The 27,873-nt window shown below is 41.9% G+C and overlaps 1 protein-coding gene across 3 annotated transcripts; it reads right to left on the reverse strand.

Moving 5' to 3' along the window:
• Nucleotides 1-1,152: 1,152 nt before the first annotated feature.
• fancc (FA complementation group C) lies at nucleotides 1,153-27,472 on the reverse strand. 3 transcript variants are annotated; one of them, XM_071518327.1, is made up of 16 exons: nucleotides 27,339-27,447; nucleotides 24,569-24,809; nucleotides 19,358-19,445; nucleotides 18,939-19,033; nucleotides 14,058-14,165; nucleotides 13,868-13,932; nucleotides 13,426-13,590; nucleotides 13,121-13,277; nucleotides 9,166-9,221; nucleotides 8,898-8,997; nucleotides 7,080-7,155; nucleotides 6,007-6,109; nucleotides 4,177-4,351; nucleotides 2,533-2,745; nucleotides 2,017-2,224; nucleotides 1,153-1,163 (listed from the first exon to the last, which is right to left on the reverse strand). In XM_071518327.1, the coding sequence occupies exons 2-15, from the start codon at nucleotides 24,758-24,760 to the stop codon at nucleotides 2,060-2,062; spliced, it is 1,758 nt and encodes a 585-aa protein (XP_071374428.1). In that variant the 5' UTR covers nucleotides 24,761-24,809; nucleotides 27,339-27,447; the 3' UTR covers nucleotides 1,153-1,163; nucleotides 2,017-2,059. The 3 variants fall into 3 exon arrangements, with proteins under 3 accessions (XP_071374428.1, XP_071374427.1, XP_071374426.1); XM_071518326.1 differs by lacking the exon at nucleotides 1,153-1,163 and having other exon boundaries at nucleotides 1,473-2,224; nucleotides 27,435-27,472; XM_071518325.1 differs by lacking the exon at nucleotides 1,153-1,163 and having other exon boundaries at nucleotides 1,473-2,224.
• Between the last annotated feature and the right edge of the window lie 401 nt (nucleotides 27,473-27,873).

The raw sequence follows: 27,873 nt of genomic DNA on the forward strand, positions 1-27,873 counted from the left end.
AAATATCATATTCAATGAGTGAAATATGCGCCGCATGCACCATTTATTCATAAAGATATTTAAAATCAAGTCGAGAATGAAATTCAAACGCGTTTCTCATATGAAACCCAAGGCTATAGTCATATTTTGCTATGCTTTATGCCACATGCAGAATACTGATGCAAGATTTCTGTATAAAAGAGGCCCTTGGACAAACAGTCTTATCCTGTGTTATGTTACACTTCTTACAAACAGGATTATCCTATGTGATGTTACACTTCTTACATATGTGAGGACAGACAAGAGTGAAGCACAAACGGTCTGCCCACTGTGTTGCTGTGTGCTGTCCAGAATATCCAGTGACAGATATGAATTTATAGAATAAAGCTTCGTCATTCCACTGTGGTCAGATCACAAGGGACAACTCAAACAAATGCTTGGTGGTGAATATGGCCAGGGGCAAGTCAACTGACCTAAATTAAAGTTTACTTTTGCAATCAGACGTTCCTAGACTGGAAGGATACAGTAGATATTCAGCATTCCTAATGAGTAATGAAGTACATATGAGATTAACAGATCAGAGACAGGTGTGGAGGACTCATGGTCTGCTAACCGTGACTGTCTCCAGGCTGGGTGGTCCAGATTTGGAGGGCATTTCCTAGGAAGAGTCATCAAGATCATTGTCAGGCCATTTATGTTTTATCAAACCAATGGTCTTCTCTTGTTGGAAAGGTGACATCAGTCCTGGGAAAGGCCCTTCCTGAACGGCCAACCTGCCACAATTCTGTCCTCAGTAAAACATGGACACCACACACAGATAGCAGTGCTCAGCTCCGCCCATCTGTCATCACGTGTAAAACTGACTGAAGGATCAATTAATCAGTCACAACACTCTCCCTTGATTTTCGGTGAACGTTATGGTAATAAAAGACCAAATAATGTATCTTATTTTAAAACAAGTGCAAATTCACAATAGCTGCGACCACGTACACGTATGCATACACGCATGGGGAAATTTTTGGGGACCGACCGACCGACCGACCAACCGACACAGCACGCTATAGAGCTGCTGGTCGCAGCTTTAAAAAGATCTATATCGGTCTGACCTCAACAACGTTCCTTGAATGGGGATGGCAGGAGGTGGCAAGACCAACGTTCAGAACCAACTTCAGGCCACTTTTTCCCTTAAAGGATGAAAAAAAAGACAACAAATCACATGGTCTAATAACATATGTATTGAATTTAAAACGAAATCTCAATGATACTGAATGCTACCAAAATTGATCCACGAAATATCATATATTTTTTTTATTTATTTATTTATTTTTTTGTTTTCTTTTTAGTGTGGGTGTAAATCTACTCAATTGTTGACAATAAATGTGTCATGAACTAGGTATGTAGAAGTCGAAGCAGGTATTCTTAAATATTAGACTTAAGTGTTAATCTTAAATGTTACAATGTTCTTACAATGAATGATAAAAGACATGGGGCAGAGATACATTCTTCAACTTTATAAATAATAAAACACTAGAATATGTTCACATACAGAAAGAAATGACATCACATTTCATTATCCAATGTGTTTGTTGTTCATACAACAGTATTTTAACACAAACAGTAACTGTACAAACACAGCTGGCCTTTGGTTTTCCTTCCTTCCCAACCTAAATGTCTCCCAGTCAGTGTGTGTAGCGTGAAGAATTTATACTGCGAGACAATTATATGAGTGGGAGGGCTTTGACACGTTTTATGAGCTGCAGCTTCCTTGCAGTGTGATCTGTCACCGCCGAGGCGTCCTTGTGGGCCCTGCAGTTGTGTGAGCATGTGTGTGTGAGTACAACTGTAGCCTCTCCACATAATCTGTCCTTGCTCTGCTGTTTTGACACACTGTTCAGAGTCTTGTCGTTGTAGCGCTGCATGGCTACAAGAGCGTGGCTATTTGTTATTCTGCAAACGTGCCCGAAAAAGCCCTCAGCCAAGGATGAACTCACTGCTGTGTGTTTATGCACATGAATGAGTGTGTGTGTGCAATCTCACCTGTCTGAGTATATGTGTGTGTGTGTGTGTGTGTGTGTGGTTCTCAGCAGGGCTCCATATGCGTATGTGTCAGTATGTTTTGAAGAGCCTTGATCCTGAGCTGAACTCTGTTAGCGTCGCTTGATGAGCAGCTTCCTCCGTTTAGTCTGAGCTCCACTGAACTGAGAACACACGCTGCTTCACCAACCAGACCAGACCGCTCCACCACCTGGACTGACACACACACACACACACACACACACACACACACACAAAGATTTTACACATGACAAAGCCACTCTTTGAAGAAACCTTTAACAGTACAAGTATGCGTAAAGGTTTGTGCACTCCTTGAGCAAATTATTTAAAAATGCAATTATTTTGGATCTAAAAAGCCATTCTTTCCAAATGAAAAGAAAATCCTAAAAGCAATGTGGGTGATCATTTAATTTTCTTTCATTTTAATTTCACTTTTCACTTTGATGGATATTTTATGTATATCTCAGACTCAGGAAGGAACTAGGATAATTTCCTCACCGTCCATAAAATCTCCGTTGGTTCACTCAGTGATTTTTGGGAGAAAACAGCAAAGTTGACCAAGAGGCTGAGGACCAATAGTGGAGCCAGGCATGGCTGCTGCGGGCGGGGGGACAGGAGCTCAAACAATGACTGCAGGCGGTCAGGAGGAAGAGGAGGAGCTAAGAGCAGGAAGAGGGACCTTAGGCAGTCCCATGCCTCCTTGGCATTCACCTGGAAGCGAAGGTGACGTGTAATTTTATGGTCATCAGACAAAAAGTGATTTCTATTTGTGGACCACAGTGGAATGAAGCTGTATCACTTTATGCTTTACTGAAAATAAAAATCAATAAATTAGTAATTCGCAAAAGATGGAGCAGGACAGCCTTGGGTCTTGGACTGTAATGGGCTAGATGGCGGTGAAGACAGTGAGTCTCCTAGGATTATGAGAGGAGGCGGACAAACAGGAGACAGAGAGATGAAACTCAGGCCAGCTGGCCAGACACACTCACAGAGAAATCAATACTACATCACCCCTTTCACCTCTCTCCCCTCCCTGATCTGTATTTCTCTCTCTTTGTCTCAGTCTCTGTCTCTCTCTCACTCTCTCTCTCTCTCAGATAGGGGTCATCCATAATTAATCCTTTAATGTGTTATTCATCTTTCTCTCTGTGTCTATTCGGTAGCTTTCAGCAAGGACAAGCCTGCCCAGGGCAAATGATATAGACCATCCACACCGTCATGTTGTCATGTTATGATACTGTACATGCTGTATAGATACAGAAATAAACTGACACATCTGTCTCACTGAAAGACTTCCAAACATCAGCTTATAAATACAATGTTGTTATTTACTGTTTGCTTAAGTAGAGCAGGCTGTCTAATGCCAGAACAGCAACAACAACAACATCATTAATAAAATAAGTAAAATCTTAAAATCAATTCTGAAACTAAAAGGTTCCAAATGTAAAGATGCTAAAAGTGGGGTGAGCTCACATTGGATGGGAACAAAGTTTCAGACAAATAATACAGGTGAAGGCTCAGCTACATAAATCCATCAGAGGTGAATTGGATGAGGTTCACTCCCCGAGGAAGAAATCAAATTTTCAAGGCCTTACATTATCCTGATAGTTCACGTTCTGCAGAACCATGCACTGTATTCTTGGCCCTCTACACACTAAGCATTTTGGCATGGCTCCGCTCCTCTGAATTTCATTACAATGACACATTGACAACTTTGAAGGTGGCAGAGGTGAGAAAAATGTATTGTGAATTGGGATTGGACAAGGTTTAAGGAATATAAATATAAGGAATGACATTGTTATGGAAAACAAAAACAACTGTGGTCATCATTGTTGGCCAAATTGTCCACTTACACTTAGTGGAAATTTTGCCCATTTATTATGTCACATAGCAGTTGGGCTGAAGCCCAGTGTGAACTCCTTTACTTGAAGGCTACAGTCACTCCTATTGGGTATGGATTTAAAAGTCTTAAGACTGTGGAAGAGCATCTCTGCTATGACATCAATCAATTACAAATTATTGTACCTCTATTGTTCGTACGAATATAAATGGGTTGATATAAGTTTCAACCACAAAAAATGCATCATAAGTCGGAGAACAGAGGCGAACCAAAGAATTGCTTGTCTCCTGTTGAATTCCTACCAGCTGTTGTGTCCTGTGGTGCCCCCTGTTGGTGGGGTGGTGGTAGAAGGTCAGCAGCCACAGCAGCGGGCCACAGTCCTCAGGCCCTGCCATCACCAACAGCTGGACAGCCACCTGCACCCAGTGGGCACACTGAACCAGCAGGAACCAGGCCTCAAACACAACACACTGCCCCCTGCAGGACGGGAGGAGAAAGAACACTCAACGCTACAGGTAGAAGGCTGCCTCAACACTGGGCTCCCATGGGATTCACAGGACCGGAAGGATTTTTCTGTGGTGCTGGTTGTTTACACAACGCTGCAGGTGGAAGTGGATGGACACATGACACCACAGCAGGCCAGAGAACCTAATTAAATGTGCACACGCTGCACAGACTGTAATTAAAAAATGCTTCATAGCATATATTATCAATGACATTTTATATTTAAGTTGCTACACATCAGTGGCTTGAAACCAAAGCAGTACATTGAACTCTAGCCAATTCCATAAGGCTAACAATACAACAATCCTTCTATATCTATAGCCTAAGATAATTTAGTTGATCTAATTTGGTTAATCAAGGTATAGCCCCGCACTTAACCCCCACCAGCCAAGTGGTTCCTAGGTTTGTGTGAATGAATACAATCTTCTCCTTCTCCAACGAATGCCCCAAGCCACTGCTGTAAAAAAGAATTGCCAATTGTCAACCCAATTATTTACACCCAAGTTGTTACCAAATTTGCCTGGTTAAGAGAACTTGGCCTCAATCCATGCCCATTTACATTTAGAATAGTTCAATCTCCATAATGCTGCATGATCTGGCCATATTTGCCTGGAACTCAGAGATGGCAGAAAGGAGTATGAGATGGCAGGGCACAGAAAGTGGGACAGTGTGAAAGGAAGAGAGTGACTAAGAATAATGCAGGGAGAGAAAGAGAGGGAGAGAGAGCACATGAGTGAGTGCAATGGATTGCTACTGTGAAAGGTAAAAAAGTAAGCAAGATTGAAAGACAGAGTGGGATATGGACAGAGAGAGAGCAGCAACAGAGTGAAAGAAGCCTGACAGCCAGACAGCTGCAACAGCTAGGCCATGACTAGAAGTTAGAAGAGGGATAAGGATCTCTATCAAATTTCCCTAATACCATCATTAGAGCTCCCCTCTCCCCATCTCCACTCTTTCCCCTTGGCTCCCCAATTTTAACAGCACCCCTCTGAAGGCCCTGGCAGCTGCATCTCCGCTCGGAGCAACACAGCACACTACTTTCCCACCGCTGGCTCAGAACAATGTTTTGGGAATTTTGCATGGAGCTCCAGAATGGAGCGGCGGTGGGGATAATGGGCCCTGTTAAAAACCGCAGCTGGAGGGTATCAAGTCAGCCGTCTCCATCCCTGGGCCATCAACCACTTCTCTCTTTCCGCCTCTCTCACTCAATCTTCCTCTTTTTATCTGCGTCCCCTAACCTCTTTTTCTCCAAAAACATCCAGTCATTGCCATCCTCTCTCCCGCTTCTCTCTTTCTTTTTAATATGGTATCTTTTTTCCTCTGTCCAACCCCTCCCTGGTTCTCCCTCCTCTTCTGCATTCCTTTTCCCAGTCTTTCTCTCTCTATGCTCTCCAACACTGATTTTCTCTGCAGCTCTCTCTTTCCCAGGCTAATAGCCTCTAATGAGCGCTTGGAGGAGCCACGCCGCGCACCAGGACCTCTCCGCTGTGATGCATGGGGAAAATATCTGACTAACCACCCCCTCAACAGCAGCTAATGGAAATGAGAACACCACACAGGCATTCAGCAGGATGACAGAAGCAGACACACATTAACACATTCTCTCTCTGTTTCTTTCTCACTCTCACCTGGTGCCTCCGTCTTCATCTTCCTCCTCTTCCTCCTCGGTCAGTCTCTGTAGGGAGCCGCTGAGCCAGTTCAGATGATCTTTCCAAGCCTCCTGAGGCATCTCTGGAAGGACAGATTGAAATGTAGAGACATATTGACTTACTCTTGCACAAATTTGCATTTTCCCAATCAATCACCATCCACACAATTCAAAGCCAGCCATCTATTCAACGTTATCCGGGATGGCAAATATCCCAAATAAAAGTCTGAATTTACTACTTTTCAAAGGGAAATACAAATCAATACTGCATATTAAATTACTTTAATGGACACCCTCCAGCCAATCAGAAACACGTATTCTCCCAAGCGATGGTATAAACAATGTTATTTAGGATGTGGAGTAACCCCAAGTGCAAGTCTTAATTTACAACTCTTCAGAAGGAGCACAAATTATGATAAAACCTCAAATCTTCTAGTTCTCACTGTACCATTTCTATTCAGTCCCCAGTGAAAAATAGCCCTTCATCACGCACACAGTAATAATTAACTCTGAGTTCTGGCTGGGCTCCAGTGTGTCCCTAAATGGCCCCATTCATGTAAATCACTCCTGCCTACAGGCTAGTCTGGGCACACACTGATAAGCACTGCTCTGCTGGGCTCTTGCACTCACCTACCATCTCTCCACCTACCATCTCTCCAATGACAAAGATTCCCATACACAAATATTGTCAATACACGTTCAGTTTGGATAGTATCAGTTCCAGATTAAGCAGATAAAAAAGGTTGTTTAACATGATCAATGGTTTAGGTAGTGCACACTAAGGCAGCTCATATAAACAGGTAACTCATAAAACTTCAGTATAGATCTTATGTGAGTAATGACTCTTAAGACATTATCAGAATATGTAAGCTTCACTTTCGTTCCACATCATATCGACCTTTACATTTGACTTCAAACACGAACGGATGTTAACTAACTATAATTGATTGGTGGAGTACAAGAATCCATTCATTCTCCTGCAGGACGGCTTTGTTTACACACAGTTAAAGGATAGCTTCTGTGCATTGTGCACGCGTGGACACACACACTCACCTGACGGCTGGGTCAACAGAGGAACCAGTAGATTCTGAGGTGTGTTTGGGAAGAAGGCCTTCAAGGATACACCTTTCTGAAACAAAACAAAGCACAGATTTCACTGAGCGTTAAATCATACCTTTGCTGAACTCATTCTGTTCAACAAAACACATTTAACAAGTGAGAAAACTGACAAAAAAAAGCTCATACATTACTCTGTATTGCAAGTCTGAAAAACAACATTTTGACTGGGAGGCTATATAACAGTGATATAGCGTGCGCTAATGTGTAATGTAGCGTGTAATAGGTAGCGTTTAGTGCAGCGTGAATACAGCCAATAAAATTGAGTCTACTGTAAATATACTGTACCACTGCCATCTAGTGGTTAATGCATGTCACAACTTGAAAATATAATGTATATTTACACTAGTGTATAATATAGACATATAATCGTCACACCTACATAATGACACGTTTGTTTTCTGGCCTTTTGACAGTATAGGCAGAGAGTATGTGCCCCTAATTCTCTAGAGTCCTACAGGATGTGCTGATGGATGATGGAGGTCCCCTATACAGTAACAGGCTCATATATATCTGAGGATCTGTGGGGGCTGAGGGCTGAGAGGCTGAGGAGAGGTTGAGAGCGTTGAAAGTGCACATGCCATCATAGTGCCAAGTCAGGGCGACGGCTCTACAACAGCACGCGACGACACGGCGACGATTCATTTGCATGATGCTATTACTTGCAAAAACGATAATTTAAAAACAATTTGCATTTCTATCTGTCTATGATGCAGAAGTTTAAGTCTGTGGTAGGTGTTCTAATCTTTGGGAGAAGGGTCTCTTCTGGAGATCATGTGATAATATTTGTGAAATGTAAAGTGATGTTGCCTGAAAAGGGTAAAATGTCACCAAAATGTCACAAAATGATTTTAGGAAGTTTTAAGCTGATTTAAAAAAATATGGGGAACAAAATCTGACATAAAAATATACGTGAAAAATCTTTGCACTTAATATTTTTCTTGTGAAATAATGAATTCAATTGTTGTATGCTCCTATAATTAATCAAGTATTGTGTGGAGAGAGACAAAGAAAATGACCCCACAAGGTATTGTGGGGTCATGATTCACCATTCTGTGTGTGCACATCCAAGCCTGGGGATCACAAGTAACTATCCTTTCATTTTCAGGGGACACAACATGAGAACCACTGGTCATCTGCTGTAAACAGATTTGAATTGCATGTACATTTACACTGGCAGAGGTGGTGATGTTCTTATCATCCATGACTTACAATGAGTACATCAGTAGAATAGGTTTCAATTCCTAGATCACCAAAGTTATCAAACGTGAGGCATTAGAGCCACACCTTCCTGATAACACATCTAACAACTGTTCCTGTGTTCCCAGAACGTTCACATGGAAAATTAAGCTAAGGAGCTAAGGCTTAGCAGTCCACCTCTCATGGGATGTAAGAGCTTTCATGCAGATTCAGCAGGACAGCACTGGCCTTTAACATTTTTATCTTTCGTCTCCTAATAACAAAGGACGCCTACTGGAAACACCTAACGCAGGCAAAAGAATGCAGAGTGGTGAACTGTGACACCAAAAAAGGATTTTCTTTGTCTCTCTCCACACAATACTTGATTAATTATAGGTGCATACAACAATTGAATTCATTATTTCACAAGAAAAATATTAAGTGCAAAGATTTTTCACATATATTTTTATGTCAGATTTTGTTCCCCATATTTTTTAAATCAGCTTAAAACTTCCTAAAATCATTTTGTGACATTTTGGTGAGTTCTGACCCCCAGGTTGAGAAGCCCAGGCCTACCTGAGGCTGCAGCAGTGCCAGTTCCCTGAGGAAACAGCTGGTGAAGGTTTGGATAAGAGACAACACACACTTATTCCCTTCTGCTTGCTTCAGGAGGGACCTGTTGGACACAAACACAATTTACCTGAACTTGCAGACAAATACACACAAACACAGACACAGACATACACATCTCAACAGGCTAATACTGCCACATCAGCCAAGACACACACAAACACACTCACACACACTTCAGCACCACATCAACCTAGAACACACTACCACTCACCTTAAGATGTCGTTCACAACCAAGAATACTGAGCAGTGCTGAGCACAGGCTTTAGGCTGGAACACACAAAAACACACATTAAAAATTTTGTAAAGGCATGCTGCTGGGTGGTACCCATATGTTGGGACCTGGTAATTTTGTACCCATCTCTACTTCCCTTTTAACTAGTCTAACCAGAAATACACAAGCATTTACCCAAAATAACAACCACTGGGTGTCACTGTTGTATCGTCTACAAACCTCCCTGTCAAAGGGAGGCCTGTTTTTCCATGTTCTTACATTGTCTTTCCCCTTTAGTTTACTCATCATACTTTACAACTCTGTCCATCCTTCCCTCACACACACACACCCACACTCACCCACTCTCTCATCGCTGCCTAATGCAGGCACATCATGTGTTTTACATTTACACATTCAAAAACGCCCCTCCGCAAACATTTAACAGCTGCACTTTGCATGCCTCCCTCTCCATGTTCATACCCATACATCTTCTAGACCCAACAACCTTAATTATCCTCCTGCTCACCTGCACTCTCTTCCTCTTTCAGACTGAGAGGGATATAAGGCTCACTATAGGAGGAGCACATGTAGGCTTACCCTACAGCCTTTAATCTTGCAGTATTACATGGTCGTAAAAAGATTAAGAGAGGAAAGCTCCAACCCCCTCACCCCCCCATCCACACATGAACAAGCTATTCCATTTAATTGATGTGCTTCACAGCCAACTCTCCACAGGTCTCAAAAGCTTTTTCTTCGGCAGTTTAACACGTAGCAAACTTTGTACTGTAATAGTTGGACATTAATACATATCAATTTGCTTCAAATCTAATTTTAATGCTGAATATGTACCAGTCATCAGGGGCACTAGGGGGCATTTTCCATCCAGCTTATAACTACACAGTTGAGAAAGTGCCACAGTACAAAACCAACTACAGTCATAGTGAAGTCAGTGAGAGCAAACAGCCCCCTCAAGTGTTACTATGGTGTCATTACAACATTCCCAAAATCAAGAGCTTTCCATCCTCAGTCTAAAAAACACATAATTTTCCTGTCTGTTCCTTTTTGGTCCTCTCAGGACAGCAAATGGCATGTGGCAACATCAAACACGAAAGGCTTTGCGTGTACGCGTCTGTGTGTGCAAGACTTTGTGTAAGCATCTATAATATGTCAGCGTATGTTTATATACGTTGCTGTGCATCTGCCTATGTGGGTAGTATGCCCATGTGCATGCATGTGTGTGAACCGTCATGGTTTCCCCTAGTGAAAACAGATGGGTTTTTTAGCATCCTCCTCCATACCTTACCACTAACACTTCAAGGAGGGTCAATTACAGCACGCAGCAAACATCCTGTTTTTGGCAGTCAGGCCCAGGAAGTGAGTGTTTATTGTTATTGGACCTGCGTCTCGCTGGATCACAGGGGGGGAACAAGCCCAAAAGAGGAATGTGAGCCTAATTTCACGTTTCCCATTTTTGATTGCAGTTTAAACAACTGAGCAAGAGGGAGGCGAAAAGAGAGGCAAGCCAGTCAGCTCCTACGCCTGTCATTTTTGCCCTTACCCTCATGCACGCCAACAGAAACACACACACAGACACACACATACACACATATATAAACACACATCTGAGATCCAAACAAACCTGAGGGCTAAATGAAACCTAAACGTATGCCTCCCACCCTCTTAACGACAGACACACTGAACCAGATGTAATTTCACAAACAAGGCATGGTGTGTGTGTGTGTGTGTGAGTGTGTGTGTGTGTGTTTGTGTGTGTGCGTGTGTGTACTAACAAGGTGATAATAACAGAGGCCAATCAGAGATGGATCAGAGAGAGTAAACAAATAGATCCATGACGGTAGAGAGATATAAACAGCTGGTCATGGACTGTCAAACACACACAGACACACACACGACTGAGAACTGACTCAGTTGTTTACAAAACTTCTATGTATGGTTCTTTCCAACATGCATACCTGATTACCAGCTCGCAGAAACTCAAGATGATGGAATCAAGTCTAATCAGCGGGTGGGCATAGTCCTGTACATGCAGCGTTAGCAAGTCGTATGTATGTATACCATACAGTGTGTTCCAATCTATCTAAATCATTGAGTACGGTTCCTAATCTCAAAAAGCGTACATTGCTAGCCAGTATGTACACAGCATGACGCAGCTCAAGCGGACCATCACTGTGGGAAAACAGGAGTGACACAACTGACAAACTTTTCCTACCTTGTAACCCAGTGGATGGTTTAAATTTAACATGGGGCAAGGTGTGCAGGTAAATTCTTGCTTCCCATCAAATTTTCTCAAACATCTATAGCTACCAAAGGGAATGCATTTAGTGATTGGGGTAAAAAGGATGCCATTCACAACTGTATACCAAGGTATTAGTGAGCACAGATTTAGGCTAAAACAAACTTTATTCTTAACTCATTCTCCTTTAATCGGCCCCATGCTTATCCTGCAAATAGGTCGAGATTGTAAATATTGTTCGATTGTTGCAAGAAGATACATCTATTCTCAAAGTTTTGCCTATAATTGTCTTGAAATGTCTGGTTTCAGTGACAGATCTTGCTATACTATACATGAACATTATCTTTTGACAGATTGTACTTCTCTTACAGTGCTTGCACTGATTTGTCTAGAATGGTCAAAGTTATTATAGGATAAAAAAGTAGCCTCCGGTAGCCATGTCAAAGAACAGCGTACTGTTGTTATTTTTCGTTTGCAATGTAATAATGAGGCCTTCAAAAACTGGCCATAACAATCAATGAATCAACTATCATTTCTGAATTTTTGGACCAGTCAGTATCTTAAGTTATATGAAGTGAGGAATGGCCAAGAACTCATGTAACAGAGAGTTCAGTACTTATTCAGCACGGTAAAGACTGTGTAGCACTGGCCAAATGATGTGAGATGCCGTTTAGAGCTAGCCAAATGATGTGAGATGCATGCAGAGCAAAGCCAAATGGTGTGAGTTAGCCAGGCAAAAACAGTCAATAAAGATCCATCAAAAAAGTAATGGAAATTTTCCAAGAACTATGCATATGAAAACAGAACAACTCTGTAACTCATAATAAAATGAGGAGGCAATACATTGAAACTGTTTGGTTTCACAGTTTACAAAGCAGTTCAAAGTCCAGCTAAACGTCTGTGGAGTGCGCAGTGATTTCTGATGTGAGGCACTATAATTCGGGGCAGATGAGTCAAACTATATAAATTGAGTTAGGTTTAAACCAAACCATTTAATTGTGGTAAAACCTTGCCAATTCAGCAACAGTCTTAAAAGCTGCCAATTTGTGCAGCAGTTAAAAATGCAGTAAACCTTACAGTGCAATGGCACAACAGTCTACATATCAATTCAGTGCAACTCTGACTGCAAAGCTAAACTGAGGCCATCATCAGTTACCCAACAGTTTCACAAGTGGGCGTTTGGGATTTTTCATCCACCTCATACACTCTATGGTCAGATCACTAATTCAGATCTGATGCAAATCAGATGTCCCTATTCTGATAGTGTTCTGCTTTTTTGACACAGCTACCATCAACTACTTTTGTCCCATAATAGCTTGTGAGATACCACCAAAATAGCTGTTGATGGAGAGTTAAAATGTAGTTGATTTAAACTACATATCTAGAGTCCCAGGCACCACGTTTTGGAAAACTGGTATATGACAAACCAGACATTGGTCATTTAGCCTATAAACTGAAATACTTGAAATACTGCACCTCCATACCAAAGCAAATTCCTTGTACTGTGAAAACTTACTTCAGATCAGATTCTGATTCAGATTCTGAGTCACTTCAGTCTGCCAACTATAGATTCATGATGGACAGAAATTAGACTTTTGGGGCAATTTGTTTGGTGAACCTGATGAAATCTATCCCAGAAATACATGATTGAATCCTTTTCAAATTGTGATTTTACAGAGGTCTGACACAAAAATTACCCACCAGCATTGACTGAGTTAGTTGCTGCTCAAAGTTGTGTGGTGTAGACCCCGTGTTGGTGAGAACAGACTCCAGCAGACTGAGCGCTGCCCCCTCCAGGCTGGGCAGGCTATGACACCACAGAGACACTACTGCCTGCTCCTCCAAGGACAAGCGCTGGCTGGGATTAAAAAAAAAACCATTCATATCCTACTGGATCTATTCAATCCACATGTTGGTTCACATGTTCAGATGCAACTTTGTAGTTTGTAGTGAGTGAAAACTCATGTTATGGACTAACAGGTGTTGAGTCCCCCATGTTCCCCTACCTGGAGTAGGCGGCGCTTACAGCATCCAGGAAGTCTTGGCTAAGAGCCGCCCTCACACAAGTCACCGGCCGCTGTAGCAATGCTCCAATGAGAGGAGCAGCCTCGGGATAAGTGACCAGGGGAACACAGGCTTCGGATGCAGCCAGAACGCTGCCACATGAACACCTGTACAGAGTCATTCGCTTTATGGCTAACAAGGATAAAATCAGATCACCATTTCAATGGCTTGCAAAGATTGGATTCCACAGCTCCCCAGTGCTCTAAAATTGCTTTCCATCAAAATGCAATTTATGTGTTTTTAGCTAAAACAAAAAAATCAACATTTGTTCTTTGAGAGCATATAGTTACTCTGCACACTATCTATAATGCTGGTAGCGTGACTTCATCTATACTGAAGCTGCAGTGGACAAATATTCTCTGGAGAGATTGGCCTTCTCTTTACCTCTGATTTGAGTTGACCAGATAACTGCAGCCCTTTCCAATCTTTTCCAACAGCAATGCCACCATCTGAAAAGGAGGGAAGAGGACAAGTGGCACACATACCTACACAAATATACATGTATCAATGCAGACCAAAATCAACAGTGACAAATTGAAAAGAATACACAGAGTGGTCAAAAGCGAGTCAATACCTTCCTCAGGATTTTGAGATGGTACTCTTTTGGCGGTACACCCATGTGTTTCACTAATGCCTGTGTTGTAGTATCGTCTTCTTCTGTAGCAAGCTGACACAATACTTTCTGTAGGGAGATGAGCAACAATGTGCAGCAGATTATTGGTGCTTTATGTGTACATCTAAAGACATTGACAAGACACTGACACACTGTGCTAAACCCCATAATCTATACCATCAAAGCTAATGAGTTACTGGAATATAGGATGACTCTGGCATCACATCATTTGAACCACATGAGTGGAGAAAAGGCATTCCAATGATCACAAGAGTGAGAATGTATGGACAGCATATGAGCAACTTCAAAAATGAACATTCTTCATTACGGGGGGGCCTTGGTGTTTTAACAAGCATATTTCAGAAGGGGCCTCATCATACACTGATAAACTAGACCAATAAACTCAGCTGATTCTGGGAATTACTAGTCACAATGCACGAACAAAGAGACTGAGCATGAGATTCATAAGTCATTGCTAGGCCTAACGTTACAAGAGTGGTTCTCATTTGAATGTAAAAATTTCAAAGGACTTCCAGGTGCAAAAAGTCTTACCATGGGCTGAGTTCATTAGATTTCAATAAAGTTAGGCAAAATCTTTGTTTGATAGCGATTGTTTTTTTTACAATTTAGGAACACGTAAAGAAAGGAAAACATTAGCTCATTCCATGGTACAAGAAGGGTTGAGAACCGTTGTATTGCTTTAAATGTGAGCCTTCTTAAAAATGAAAAAGATGCCACACAGAGCTCTAAACTCCTATGATATTAAAACCAATGTTTGGCAAACATTGCCTTCATCAGGATTCACTCAGAGTAGTGATGAAAACCAAAAGACCTATGCCTTTGAATCAACGACTGATTTAAAGCTTAGAAACAAAGTCTTCTCTATTCAGCCAAGTTGATCTACTGGTACAAAGTTGGAAAGTGTGATCCAACAGAACGAGCCAAGGCCTCACATCTTCAGCACACATCTGTTTTTACAACTCCAATGAACCAAAAACACAGAAACATCCACACCACTAAGAGTAGACTAAAAAAAATAAAAAGTGTAATCCCTTTCCAACTTCCAACCAAAAAAGAGATTGGGATGTAGAGCAAGAGAGGGAGAGAGAAAGAGATTGAGAGCAATAGAGGTGACAGAGAGAGAGAGAGAAAGAGAGAGAAAGAGAGAGAGAGAGGCTGAATATGTGGAAAGAGAGCAAAGACGGGAAAACAAGAAGAGAAGGCGGAAACCAAAACCCCTAGCCGAGGAGTGCTGCAGTGCTGGTGGTGGAGCTGTGTGGTTTCTTTGGCCAGGCCCTACAGCACGCTAAGATGCTTACCCTCCACATAGTCTCTCACAACAACCCCAATCACTACCATCTGAGCTCCCTCAAACCCTGCACATCGAGTACATACAAAACCACTCACACTTATCCCACCCTGGGTAAGGAGGCACAGTGGGGCTGGGGAGCAGAGAAAGAGAGAGGGAAGGAAGACTGGTTAGAGGGAATGGCAGAGAGAGAATGGAACGCAATGCAATGGTTGGATTTCAGAGGGGAAAAAAGGGTGTGGTCACCAGAGGAATGGGATGAAGGGCAAATGGATAGATGGATGGCAAATACTTTAGGTCAAAAGTCATCTTTCTCTCCTTGAAAACAGCAACCGAGCTGGTTTTTGGGGGCTTGGACATGCTGCTGGCATAAGAATTATCCCTCCATAAATCTAAAATTAAAACAGAGGATGTAGAAAAATGCACGAGGCAAGGACTTGGGCTGGTTTTGATGGGTGCCTCTGACTGCTGTTAACAATTACTAAGCCATGATCGAATTCTCCCAAAACCAATGAAAGACTCAAGTATAGCCTCAGACGGTCAAAATGGCAGAGACAAACAGGGGAAAGATGAAATGAGGGAAAGGGAGAGCAGAAATGTTAGGACGATAATGCACAATAATGAAGCTTACAGAGCCAATTGCACTCAGAACTGGTGCGCCGACACATATCACTGTTGATGGCCTAATGCCTAATCATAGAGTACTGTATGTGAATTATGTTCTTCCTGAATTAAAATGAAATATGAAGCATTCATCTTACTTTTTGACTGCAAACCTCTTCAGTTATTTAGTCCAAATGACATGACAGTACTATAATTTTTACATTCCAGTGAAATTGTCTAAGATTAAATGAAAAAGAAGAAATATAAACAATAATGTCAGTCAGTTGGGCCATTAAAAGTGAGACCACACATAAGGAGAATCAGACAGACAAAGGTGGAGTATTATTCTGCCAAAGACACTTTTATCTCCAAGTAAAACTTTGTGAGCTGCAGCCAACATGAGAAGAGAGACTGAGGAAAAAGATGTTCTAAGACTGGAAAGCAGTCACAGCTCCCAGGCCTACCTGCAGTTCACTCTATGTGAGTCACTAAAGATACACATCAAAGATGAAGCTATCAAACCCACTGTCATCCGGCCCTCTAATATTACACTCATGCTTTACTTATCTGTCATCTCCTCAAAGATCATGCCATGTTACTGTGGCACTGTGTGGTCTCCTTACTAGTACAGGATGTAGAGAAACAGACCGATTGATCTAAAGACTAAAACTCGCACTGCCTTCAGCTATGTGGCTGTACCCAGCACTCATCAAACACAGTGAGAGGACTCAGATGTGGAGAGGAGGGACAGAGAGACGACGGGAGGGGTGAAGGGATGAGATGAAGAAGCGGCAAGATTCTCTCCACATCTATCATAATTACAGGGGGAAAAAACGACATGGCTGTTAACAGTATATAGCAGCAAAACACACACAAAAGCCTTTGCACACAAACACACAAAACATATGCAAGCGCATGCACAAACACACACACAAACACGGTATTTAGGTACCACTTAACACCAGACCATCAGCCCATTACGGAGGCAGCGAGACAACAATGCTGGGGAGTCAGATCAGACAGGGCTAACAGAAAACAGGCTGCATTCTGCATTCCAGGACAGGCAGCACAACACAACACAGACACACAGAGAGACACAGAGACAGACCATCTCTGGCCTAAAACCATCTGCCCCGCTCTCCCAGACAGGCTGAGCTGTGGTGAATAGGGTTTTTTTGCGCTTCCCGCCATTCCTGTCATTTGTGGGAAGTGGAAGCTTCAGTAGAGGATAAGGAAGAGGAAAAGGAGAATGAGGAGAAGTTGAAGAGTCGGTTATGTGTTTTTGCTTTTGCTATTTGGACACTTTCATCCAGTGCCTTGCTTTGCAGTCTAATGAGTGCATACATTTTTAGTATGAGTGGCCCCAGTGAACCCCTAACTCTGGCAGAGTCAGTGCTATACTTTAACCACTGAGCTACAAATAACTACTTTTATACAATAGTGAAAGTACAGCATGAACCTACGCCAGTTTGGATAGATCATCAAGGATCAATACAATTGATGTCGGAGTAAGAGTCATCAAAACAGAACAGATTATTAAATAATTACATCTCTTACAAAGGATTACCGCTACACAGTCACTGGAGCACCTTTACTGCATCTCTTCAACAACCTTTATTCACACGTCTGTTCTCTGGCGCAGGCACATAATAAAAGAGACTGCCCACATAATCTCATCCTGAGCAAGGCTCGCTGTTATGTGAGAAAGTAATGTAACTCTACACACCATCCCTTCACCCCAGCATGCCCCCACATGCTAACACACATACACAAGCACTTATATATGCATGCACATATGCACACACACATATATATATATATATATATATATTATACACTACCACGCACACATGCACTCCACTTCCCCTCTTATAGGTCAAAGACCATCTGGCAAATTCAAGGTTTACTTTAAAGGCACTGTTTTAATTAGCAAGACGTTTTATTAGATGAGAAATTAATCAAAAGAATACAAACACACAGTTAATCTGGCAAAAATGTGAAGGTTCCACATTGTTTATCATAAGCCATCTGTGTGAACCCTCTGAAAGTTGAAAATCCCTGAATCTTTTCTTCTCTCCTTTCTCTTTCCCTCTTTTCTGTGTGTCTTAAAAACACAGTAAAGTCACATAGTAATCAGGGTTGACTAACCGTAATATAAAGGCTGAGCCTTTCATCTGTTCTCTGGTGACAAGTGGCACTGAAACAGTCAATTTTAATTTGCTTTTCAAAACATGTTTTACAGTTTTGTGCACAAAGGCTTAGACTAACTTTAGAGACCTAATCTAACCCATTAATCATCAATGTCCCACTGAAGAAGAGAGACAGAGTGTTGGCGAGAGAAGTCTTATTAAAAATAAATTAGACAGAAAATCTCCCAACAGCCCAAAGGGAGTTAAAGAAGGATTCTTTCTGGGAGTAGTAGTCAATCTGTATGTCAAGACTGTTCAGATCTAATTAGCACATAACAGCAAACAGATTGAAAGGCTAAGGATTATGAGGAAAAGCAAACGACAAGTGAGTGGAAAAGAAAATAGCAATAAGGGAATGTTCAGAAGTGGGCAATCCCGCGGCTTGATTCCACAATAATACGTAGGGAATCATACAAAAAACTCTGCTCCCTCGCTCTTTCACCGTTACTGTACACTGTTCACATGTTACTGTACTACCAATGTGATGAATGGTGACTAGGAGTGATCAATGGCTGTACTGATAATGCCCAGTTACATGTAGTAATGAAGTGATTGACAGAGGGATTGAAGGTGGTACTAAAACTAATATGTTAAAGTCATGATACATGTGCATCTCATTTCCTAAACCTTAACCCTGTAAAGGCAAAATTGCCAGCTCTGATCTGCCTCCATTCATGCTGCCCATGAATCATTGCACCCTTAGAGGTATAATAACAGAGATGTAGAATCTCCAGTCCATACCCGTATCCACTGGTTGGCCTTCCTCTCCACAGCATTGCTCGGATGCTCTGAGTACAGACTCCACAGACTCTGGAACAACAGCCTGCTGCTTGCAGCTGGATAGCACAACACAACACAACACAACACTGTGTAACACAATTACACACTGATATCTTCATCATGGAAAATCAAAAAAACAATAATGGAAACATGTGAATCAGAGCAGCCGTTGATACATTCAGTTTCGGTGTGGAGTAGACCAAGGTAAAAACATGGCAGACTACTGGTTGATGAACTATCTAAGCATCAACATTACTCCTGCCATTATGGGAGCACTGAAGACTGCATGACCTCCAAGAGGCTGCCATCCCTGTGGCCTGGTCCATCCACTGATCCCTGCTGGCAATGAAAAGTGAAAGGTGTCCAGAGTGTGTACTCACCATCAGCAGTGACATAAGGGTTCCAGCAGATCCGGCCCAGGAACTGGCCTAGGAAGGGCAGCCTCCTCATGGTCTCCGCTGTGGAGCTCTAAGGGACAGGACAGAGATATTCAGACACAGGAGAAAGAATTTGATGAATTTAATACTGTATTTGTATTTCATTTTGAAAATACCTCCTGAAAATACCTAGCTTGGAGTATACACTTAACAATACGTGCGCTAGTTCTCTGAACAGAAGACACATACAGTAATATGTTTTCATCCTCTGGCATATAATGAGACTCGAGCATGACAGATGTAGAGCCAATACAAAAAAAAAAATCGCTTTCATGATTTCACTTTATCACAGATGTTTAAACAGGCCTCAACTGGTGCCTTATCCTATTATTTATCCTTCAAACTTAGCAAACCTGTGTCATAACACCTAACATCATTAGATGCACAGAATGACCTAGTCCATTTAATGATAGAGGTTACTGAGTTCAATAACAGACACATCCACAGGTGTGCAGTATGTTGCTCATATATCACCTTGTTTCCCGTATTTTATTTTTTAGTCATACAATGTCACGTCAAAATTCCCACCATGGTGGCAACAGTGAGAGATACACTGAACAGAACACAGCGCAGAACAGGGCTCTGGTTGAGGGTGCTATAACTGTAAGGGTTTTAGTATGTGTGTGTCTGCGCGTGTTTATCCAGCTCACAACAACAGACCATGTGATTCATTTCACCCCACAGCCAATTAAAAACTCCAGGAAGGCTTCAAGCTAGGAGAGGACATTGTATGCACATAAGTCATCCAGATTTTCCATACATTTCAGAGTTGAAAATATTGAATTCCCCTAGATGACCTTGATTTGTAAAGTGTTGGGGTGAAGGTTTTGGATAGGTTTGAATAGTCTAGTGAAGGCCAACCCGTTGAAATCAATGAAAAACTAAGACTGGGTCTAGCTGAGTGCGAGTCAACATTAAAACAGTTCAAAGAAGGATCTTGTCCATGTCAAAACAGAGACTGGAGCAAGTCGCAAGTCTTATTATTCAAGACCAATACCACACAGAAGGTGAGTTTCAAAACTGGCAATACCACTCAGCATTGTTAATTCAGCAGAACCAAGACATTAATCAGAAAGAAATCATATTGTGTTTGTCACAAAATTCCTTGGGATTATTTGTGTTGGTCCAAGGCAGAATTATAACACCTAACACACAAACACCCAAGACAAGTTGGAGACTGATACAACTGTCTGAGCACTGGACAAAGACTTTCAAAATACAGCCTGGAGACCAGATTTGAGACAAAGACCAGACACAAGTACTTCAGCCTTAACTCCATATACACAGGTGCGCAACATTGTTGGTGTTGCACCTTATTGCTTTTCTGGGTTTAACACGTCAACACAGACCACATCATGTTTTACATTATGATGACTGCAGTGGGACATACAGAAAACAGATCAAAGGGGTGAGGTATTACTTAGCTAGGATTAGGTTGTATTCGGGGCTGCAATAAATTTACACGTGTGTCTGAACACGCGTGTGTGCTCATGCACGTGTGTTTGCGCATGCATCATGTTTATGTTAATGTTTATGTTCATTTATTAGTAAGTAAAAAACAGTGGGCTTCCAATGTGGTACAGGTCAGGATATAATCAAAATAAAGGGATTGGTAGAGCTTAACAATTAATCAGAAAAAAATAGAAAACACAATATGAACTTTTGCAATTTCCAGTTCACAGAGGCTGCAATTAATTGCTTAAGAGTCCAAAATGGATTTCTAAACAAGGTGTTTTAGTGCTCTGGGTAATCCTTGGTCCATGAATTACATGCAACATTGGTGAAAACCTTTCATCATACTCAAATTCAGTAAATCCTGCACACCGACATCTATTTATTTTATTTTTTTTTTTAACAAACTCACTTTTATTTAACCAAGTTCTAAAACATTTATGACAAGAAAAACTTGTGATGATATGAATCGCAGTTTAAATCGCAATTGCAACATTCTGTCAAATAATCACTCATTTTTGCCCATATCTTTCAGCCCTAATTGGAAGCACCTTACTTGTGAAACGTCAAAATATTTATTAAAGCTTCAAAAGCACATAATGAGCAGGTGAACATATATAGCCTATAAAAATTCTGAATATTCTGCATGTTCAAAATCAATATTTTGACATTGCACAAGTAAGGTGCTTCCAATCCCTTTTTTTTTCATTCATTATTCAGCCCATAACAACAGATTACATCAAACGTTTCACCTCTGAGCCAATTAAATTCTACATCACAGCAGGAGAAGCCCACACCCAATCTAAAATCTGACATATGCCAGTTTTAATTGAAGCAGTGTGCTGTTGCTGAAACAAAGAAGATTCTGGCTGTTTCATTGCCATGTACAGACAGTGCAGGGGGCTGTGGTGTCAGGAGGGCAGGATGTGATAGGCAGCCATGAGAAACTCTTACAAGGCATCAACGACCCCTTGAGCCAAGACCATCTGTTTAGAATTTGCCAATTAAAAAAAGTGTGAAATCTTCCTGATATCTTTCTACTGTCCAGTGAGTTTGTACCGAGAAAAGTAAATTGGGTCAGAGGACTGAATAATTGAAGGAAGGTGTGGATAAGCGAGTAAAGGAAGGGATGTAAGGAAGGAAGGAAGGGATGTAAGGAAAGAAGAAAGGAGGAAGGGTACAAGGGAAGGTGAGAAGAAGAAAGGAAAGAAAGGAATGATTAAAACTAGGCCTTGCTATGCATCAACATTGGCTTTATGATCTTTTCACCAGAAACAATTATACAGCAAAAAAACAAATATGAACCTTGTTGTTTTTATGCCTTCCTGTAACAGAAGCAACTTTGTAAACTAATAAGTCCTACATAATAAAAATGTTATCATTATTATTTTTTTTATTATTATAATGCCTGCCAGGTAATGTTTGGGTGCTTTCAGTGTCCCCATTGCACACAATCCCCTGGAGACAAGTTAAGGCTTTGAGAGACTAACTTGACTCATCCATGTGGATGAGATCATCAATAATGGGAAGCAGAATGGTAATAGGCCAAGTAGAGTTTCTCTAAATGGCCCCTCTATGCATCACTTCAACATGTTACTCCCCCCCCCGCCAACACCATCAACACTGTCTGGAACAAAACCCTAACACTCTGCCTTCCGATCAATCTTACAACACATGGCAAAGGTTGTGTGTGTATATGTGCGTGTGTGTGTGATGTAACTAAGAAGGAATGTTCATTTACAATGAGGATTTTACGACGCTTTGTGGCTATTGAAAATTGCAGTATAGGCCCATAAGAATGAGCCATCACAACAGAAAATAATTATCACTGACTACCAGTGCCAAATTACCATCAAAGCCTTGTCTGGATACTAACATTGTCCCTAATAAAAAGCTGAACTATGAGAGCATGTATCTAGTCTTGATTTGGGACAGACGACTCAGACAGAAGCGACTGATTATGTGGTGGCCAGGGGGGTAATGGGAGAAGTTTATAGAAGACATTGCCAGCCCAAGGATGAGGAGAACAGTGAAGAAACAACTTTTGTCCCTGACATGACTGAGCTAAAATCAGAGTAGTGACTATTATTAATAATAAATAAAGTGATTGTGGTGATTGTATAAATACACTAGAATCCATTGTAGAACTCCCCACATCCTGCATCCATCTGACATTAGTGCTGCAGGACTTTCCAATCAATTCCTCTGGGGAGTGAAGTAATACTGTATCATTAGTGTAGCAACCATGTAAAAAAAAATGTGGACTTCTACAATGACTATATCTGTAATAGCTGTGCAACATGAGGTCTGACACATAATTTCATATGAATTGCGGGTGCAAGTATATATGCACACACATACACACAAGCACATGGTTTATGAGAAGGGCACTGTTGGGATAGAAACCTTCCGCACACAAACTAATCTGAGGTTGCTAACCCAGTGTAAACCAGGAAATTAATATTAACTGAGAATATTTTTCATCTTTGGGCTAAAGCCACAATAAAGTCGTTAAGTCATCAAAGGATGCAAAATGTTGCCAAGAAGCAGGCTATCCTCAGCTGCTCTTTTATGAGCCCACTGCCAGTAAAAAGGATTTCACTCCAATTAAGCGATACCCTCTTTTCTCTCTCACTTTCTTTCTATCCCCTCCATCATCCTACACATACTGACACCTCTGGATGACGTACACCCAGATCGATGCTAACAGACAGAGAAACAGAAAGAGAGAGAAACTGACTGTCAATGCTCAATCTATAAAAATATATGGCAAGTTGTCAAAGTAGAGAGAGTACGACAGAGGAAGAGACACTCTAAAACTGATACTAACCATCACTAATTTGTTACAGTAAAACATATGGACTGAGGAGAATCACAAATTAAAACATGCATGAGCAGTCGAACCAAGTCAAACAAAAACAAAGACTTCTTACAGGAGGAAGAGAGAGTATTTTATGAAGGAGAGAAATGTGAGAGAAAAATAGTAAAAAAAAAAAAAAAGAGAGAGAGAGAGAGAGCGAAGGCATCTGGAGAGGAGCAAGAGGCGGTTGAAGGAGGCACGGCCATTTTAACACTGGAATCTCAGAGTCCAGCACCCCTCCTGTCCTCTGCCCCCTTCCCAAATTTTCTGGACTTGATACGGGGATACATTAGGTTAGCGCTGGAGGTCCCAATGCGGCTATTACCTGGCTAACTCAACATTGTAGCGCTGCCAACCAGACACACATGGCCTCTGCACAGCACAGAGCAGCCTCTGTTAATACGACCCTACCAACGCTGGACTTACTGTTCATGCCCTGGCTTGGAGAGAGAGCGAGCGTGTGCATGTTTGTGTGTGTGTGTACTAGGCTTGCTGGTGTTTGCAGTAGCTTAGTGCTTCATTAATCAGAGGGCCATTTGGCTGATCAGCCTAATTGATTAACTGGCCTAATTAGTTGGATTAGGTAGAGTGTTTACAGCCTGGAGAATGGGCCTTTTAGTGGATATGGACCATGTCATTAGAGCATCTGGGAGAGATGGATATACTGCAGAACCAGGATTACCCAAACCTGTCAAGAATGGAAGTTGTTCAAAATGGTTCAAAATAGTTCAGAGGACTCAAATCTCAGAGCTTCTCTTTCATTGTGAGGAAGGTAAGAAGACAGTGGCTGTGAGGTAAGAGGATAGACTTCATGTTCATTTAATTTCACTATGTCCGCTCACCATCTTGTTGATGTGTGTGAGGAGGAGCTGGAGGAAAGCCCTCAGTCTGCTGAGGTACAGGCAGGTGTCTTTTTGGGTGTCTGGGCTGTCAGCCTGGCCCCAAGCCACCGCTTTCTCCAGCCAGAACTGCATCTCCTGGACATCCAGCAGGGGCTCTGCCTGCGGCTGGATCAGTGGCTGCAGCTGAGACATGATGAGGCTGCTGGGATTTGTACCGGGTCCAGGTGAACTTACCTAGGAGCTAAGAGAGATCCCAGGTGAGAAAAACAATCATTGTCAAAACTCAGGGAATACACAGAAACAAATATTGTGCTAAACCAAAGCCATATCTCTACAGACAGTTACATCATTGATGTGCCTGAAAGATTTTACACTTCCAATAATTCTATCTTTACTTTTTGGTAATAAGCTAAAATTTGTTGCAAGTAATTATGTGGATGTGGCACGGTGGCGCAGTGGTAGCGCTGTCGCCTCACAGCAAGAAGGTCCTGGATTCGATTCCCGCCTGGGTCGCTGTTGGCACTGGGGGTATGTTCTCCCCATGCCTTCCGTGCCTAGTGCCCAGGTGGGCTATCTCGTGAAAAAGGGGCCTTTCTGTGTGGAGTTTGCATGTTCTCCCTGTGCTCACATGGGGTTTCCTCCATATAACATCAGTAAGGACCCCCACTAAAAAAAAAAAACATGCAGAAGATCATCGCCTGACCAGCAATGACAATGACAGAAGTTGGTCCCCGGGCGCTGTACTGTAAAGCTGCCCACTGCTCCTGGCTGCCCCCCGGAGGAAGGACATGTCTTGGATGGGTTAAAAGCAGAGACTGAATTTCACCGACCACCGTTGACAGCATGTGTGTGTGTGAGTGTGGTCGCTGCATGCAAGTGTTGTGGTGTGTTGTGTGACTACAATAAAGACAAGCTTGCTTGTCCGGTTTCGTTTCGTTTGTCAGAACTGTCCACTGACAGTATTGGTAATTGTTACCATGCAACATTAGCTTACTAATAGGACAGCTTTGGAAGCTATAGGGGCAACAGTTATTGAAGGGTCCCATCTTTAGACTACACTATATAGGCAATGCCTGTATGTGTGGCCCAGTGGAACCACTAAATCTGTCATCATCACCCTATTTTCGTAATTTCTATAAGAGAGCAGAAATAAATGGATGTAGATTAAAGCAAAGTGGGTTAAGCTGGTTATGATAAGCACTACTATCATAACCTTGCTTGGGGGAATCAAGCCTTCTCAACACACTCTCATCAAGGCCTACTGAGAAATAAACAGTGCATTCTTCACTTTTTATGATGATGAGGAGAAAAGAGTGGGGGGCCAACTCACGAGGGTGTGTGAGGATGTGTTTTGTGTCTGTATAGAGGCTGAGAATTGTGTGTGTGTGTGTGTGTGTGTGTATTTGTTGTTTTTAGCCATAATGACAGGTCTGTGTGGGACACCACAGGGTTGTATTTTACGATCACCTCGTTACAGACCACTTGTTTAATGTCTTGCCATCATCTCTGCTGGAAAGCCCCTATGGCTCGCTGATGTGAATATATAAATACTCGTTTTAGGGGAGGAAAAAAAGCCCAACCAAATTAGGAACAAACGCCTCTTGTTGACTTGTGTTGGGAGCTCAGTTTTCAGTACAGCAGAGGTGGAACAGAACTACTGCATGCTGAATACCCAAGTAGCAGTCACATACACACTCTCTCTATCACACACACACACACGATTACACGTGCACACATGCACACAAGTATACAGACAGAGTTGTAAACGCACACACAGGGGCACACAACCACATACATGCTCCCGCATACACACACACACACACACACACACACACACACACACAAACTCAGGTGTTGGCCAAACACATTTTGGAGCAGGAACGAGATGTGACTGGTCAAATATTATCTTTGAAGATTTGTTAAACTAAGCTTGTGGACTTTGGGTAAGGGGGAGTTTGCCGTTCCAATTACGAGATTGTTGACGTTATATCAGAATAATCAAATCAGTTAAACATCACTTTCTACAAATCTACTGCCGTGTGCTCCAGTATGTTATATCTGGGTAGAACTAGACTCAGTAAGGCTAATGCTTACGCCTGTATCAACAATTATGAATAGAACAATTTAGTTTAGTGTAACCAAATTAAAGGCAAAATGTAATGATGCAACTCGTCATAATTTTAACCCTAAAACACAGCATCATACACATGTCCAGTTGTGAGAATCTGTCATTAATTTTGGTATTTTCCTCTCACTTGAAAAGCTGTTGCCTTTACATTGAAACCTCCCTTGGTCTAGAGTCTGGAGCAGCAGGAGTTTGAGAACACCCTCCTGTCTCATGATACAAGAACACACACACACACACACACACACACACACACACACACACACACACATCCCTTTGTGGCAATTACAGCTGTTAAGAGCATCTTTTTACCTGACCATCCCCACGCCACAGTTTACTCGAGACACGCGGTGCAATAACTAAACCACACCACAGGATGACAGTGTTTCCTGTGCTCCAGTGCCGTTACACATGGTGACAAATTATCTGTCAATAAAAGTTACAGATACCAAACAACCTCATGTTGCTGAGTGTTAATTACTGTATGTCAACCTCTTGTTAAACACTCCATAAATAAACTAAAGTGAACTGGGGCCACATCATCATCTTTTTCCTCATTTGCAAGAAGCTGTTTCAGCTGTTAGTTAGCTTGTTAGCAGGCTTATCACTCAACAGGCATATCAAGCTGCTTTAAACGTCAACTACCTGTAAATACGACGTCCAACCATCAAACCAGAATCTCTACAGAGCAGAGACTTAACTATACTCGTTCATCTTTGCCGTGTCTTCAGATTAACTAACCTTTCTCTCCCGCGATGTAAACAAACTGAACTTCCCTCTTCTCCGGTAGTTCCGTGTATGGAAGAATGCTATTGGCTGAGAAGCGCATCGCCCCGCCCTCCTGGCAGTGCCTGCTGGGAATCTCAGTCACGTGACTGCAGGAGCAGCAGCAGCAGCAGCGAGAGAGAGACTGAAGTTCTCTGAAGAGGAATACCAATGTTAAGGACTTGCCATAGTCTTTTTCAGACCCTTCAACTTCTCTCATGCTTTGTTTTTTCTTTCTTATGAACATTTAGTGGTGCTGTAGAAGTTAAAACGTTTTTTCTTTTCCCCAAGCTATGCAGTCAGAGTCCCTTCCTCCCTCTCACACTGCAAAAATATCTATTTTTCTTCATATTCACCAGAATATGTTGACAGATTGAAAATGTTAAAATGTTTTTGAACATGATGATATTCATTT

Source organism: Centroberyx affinis, unplaced genomic scaffold (genome assembly GCF_046629955.1).
Source record: "Centroberyx affinis isolate AG114_WGS23_722 - 3 ecotype Tasmania unplaced genomic scaffold, CSIRO-AGI_Caff_v1 ptg000563l_1, whole genome shotgun sequence".
NCBI classification, from domain to species: domain Eukaryota; kingdom Metazoa; phylum Chordata; class Actinopteri; order Beryciformes; family Berycidae; genus Centroberyx; species Centroberyx affinis.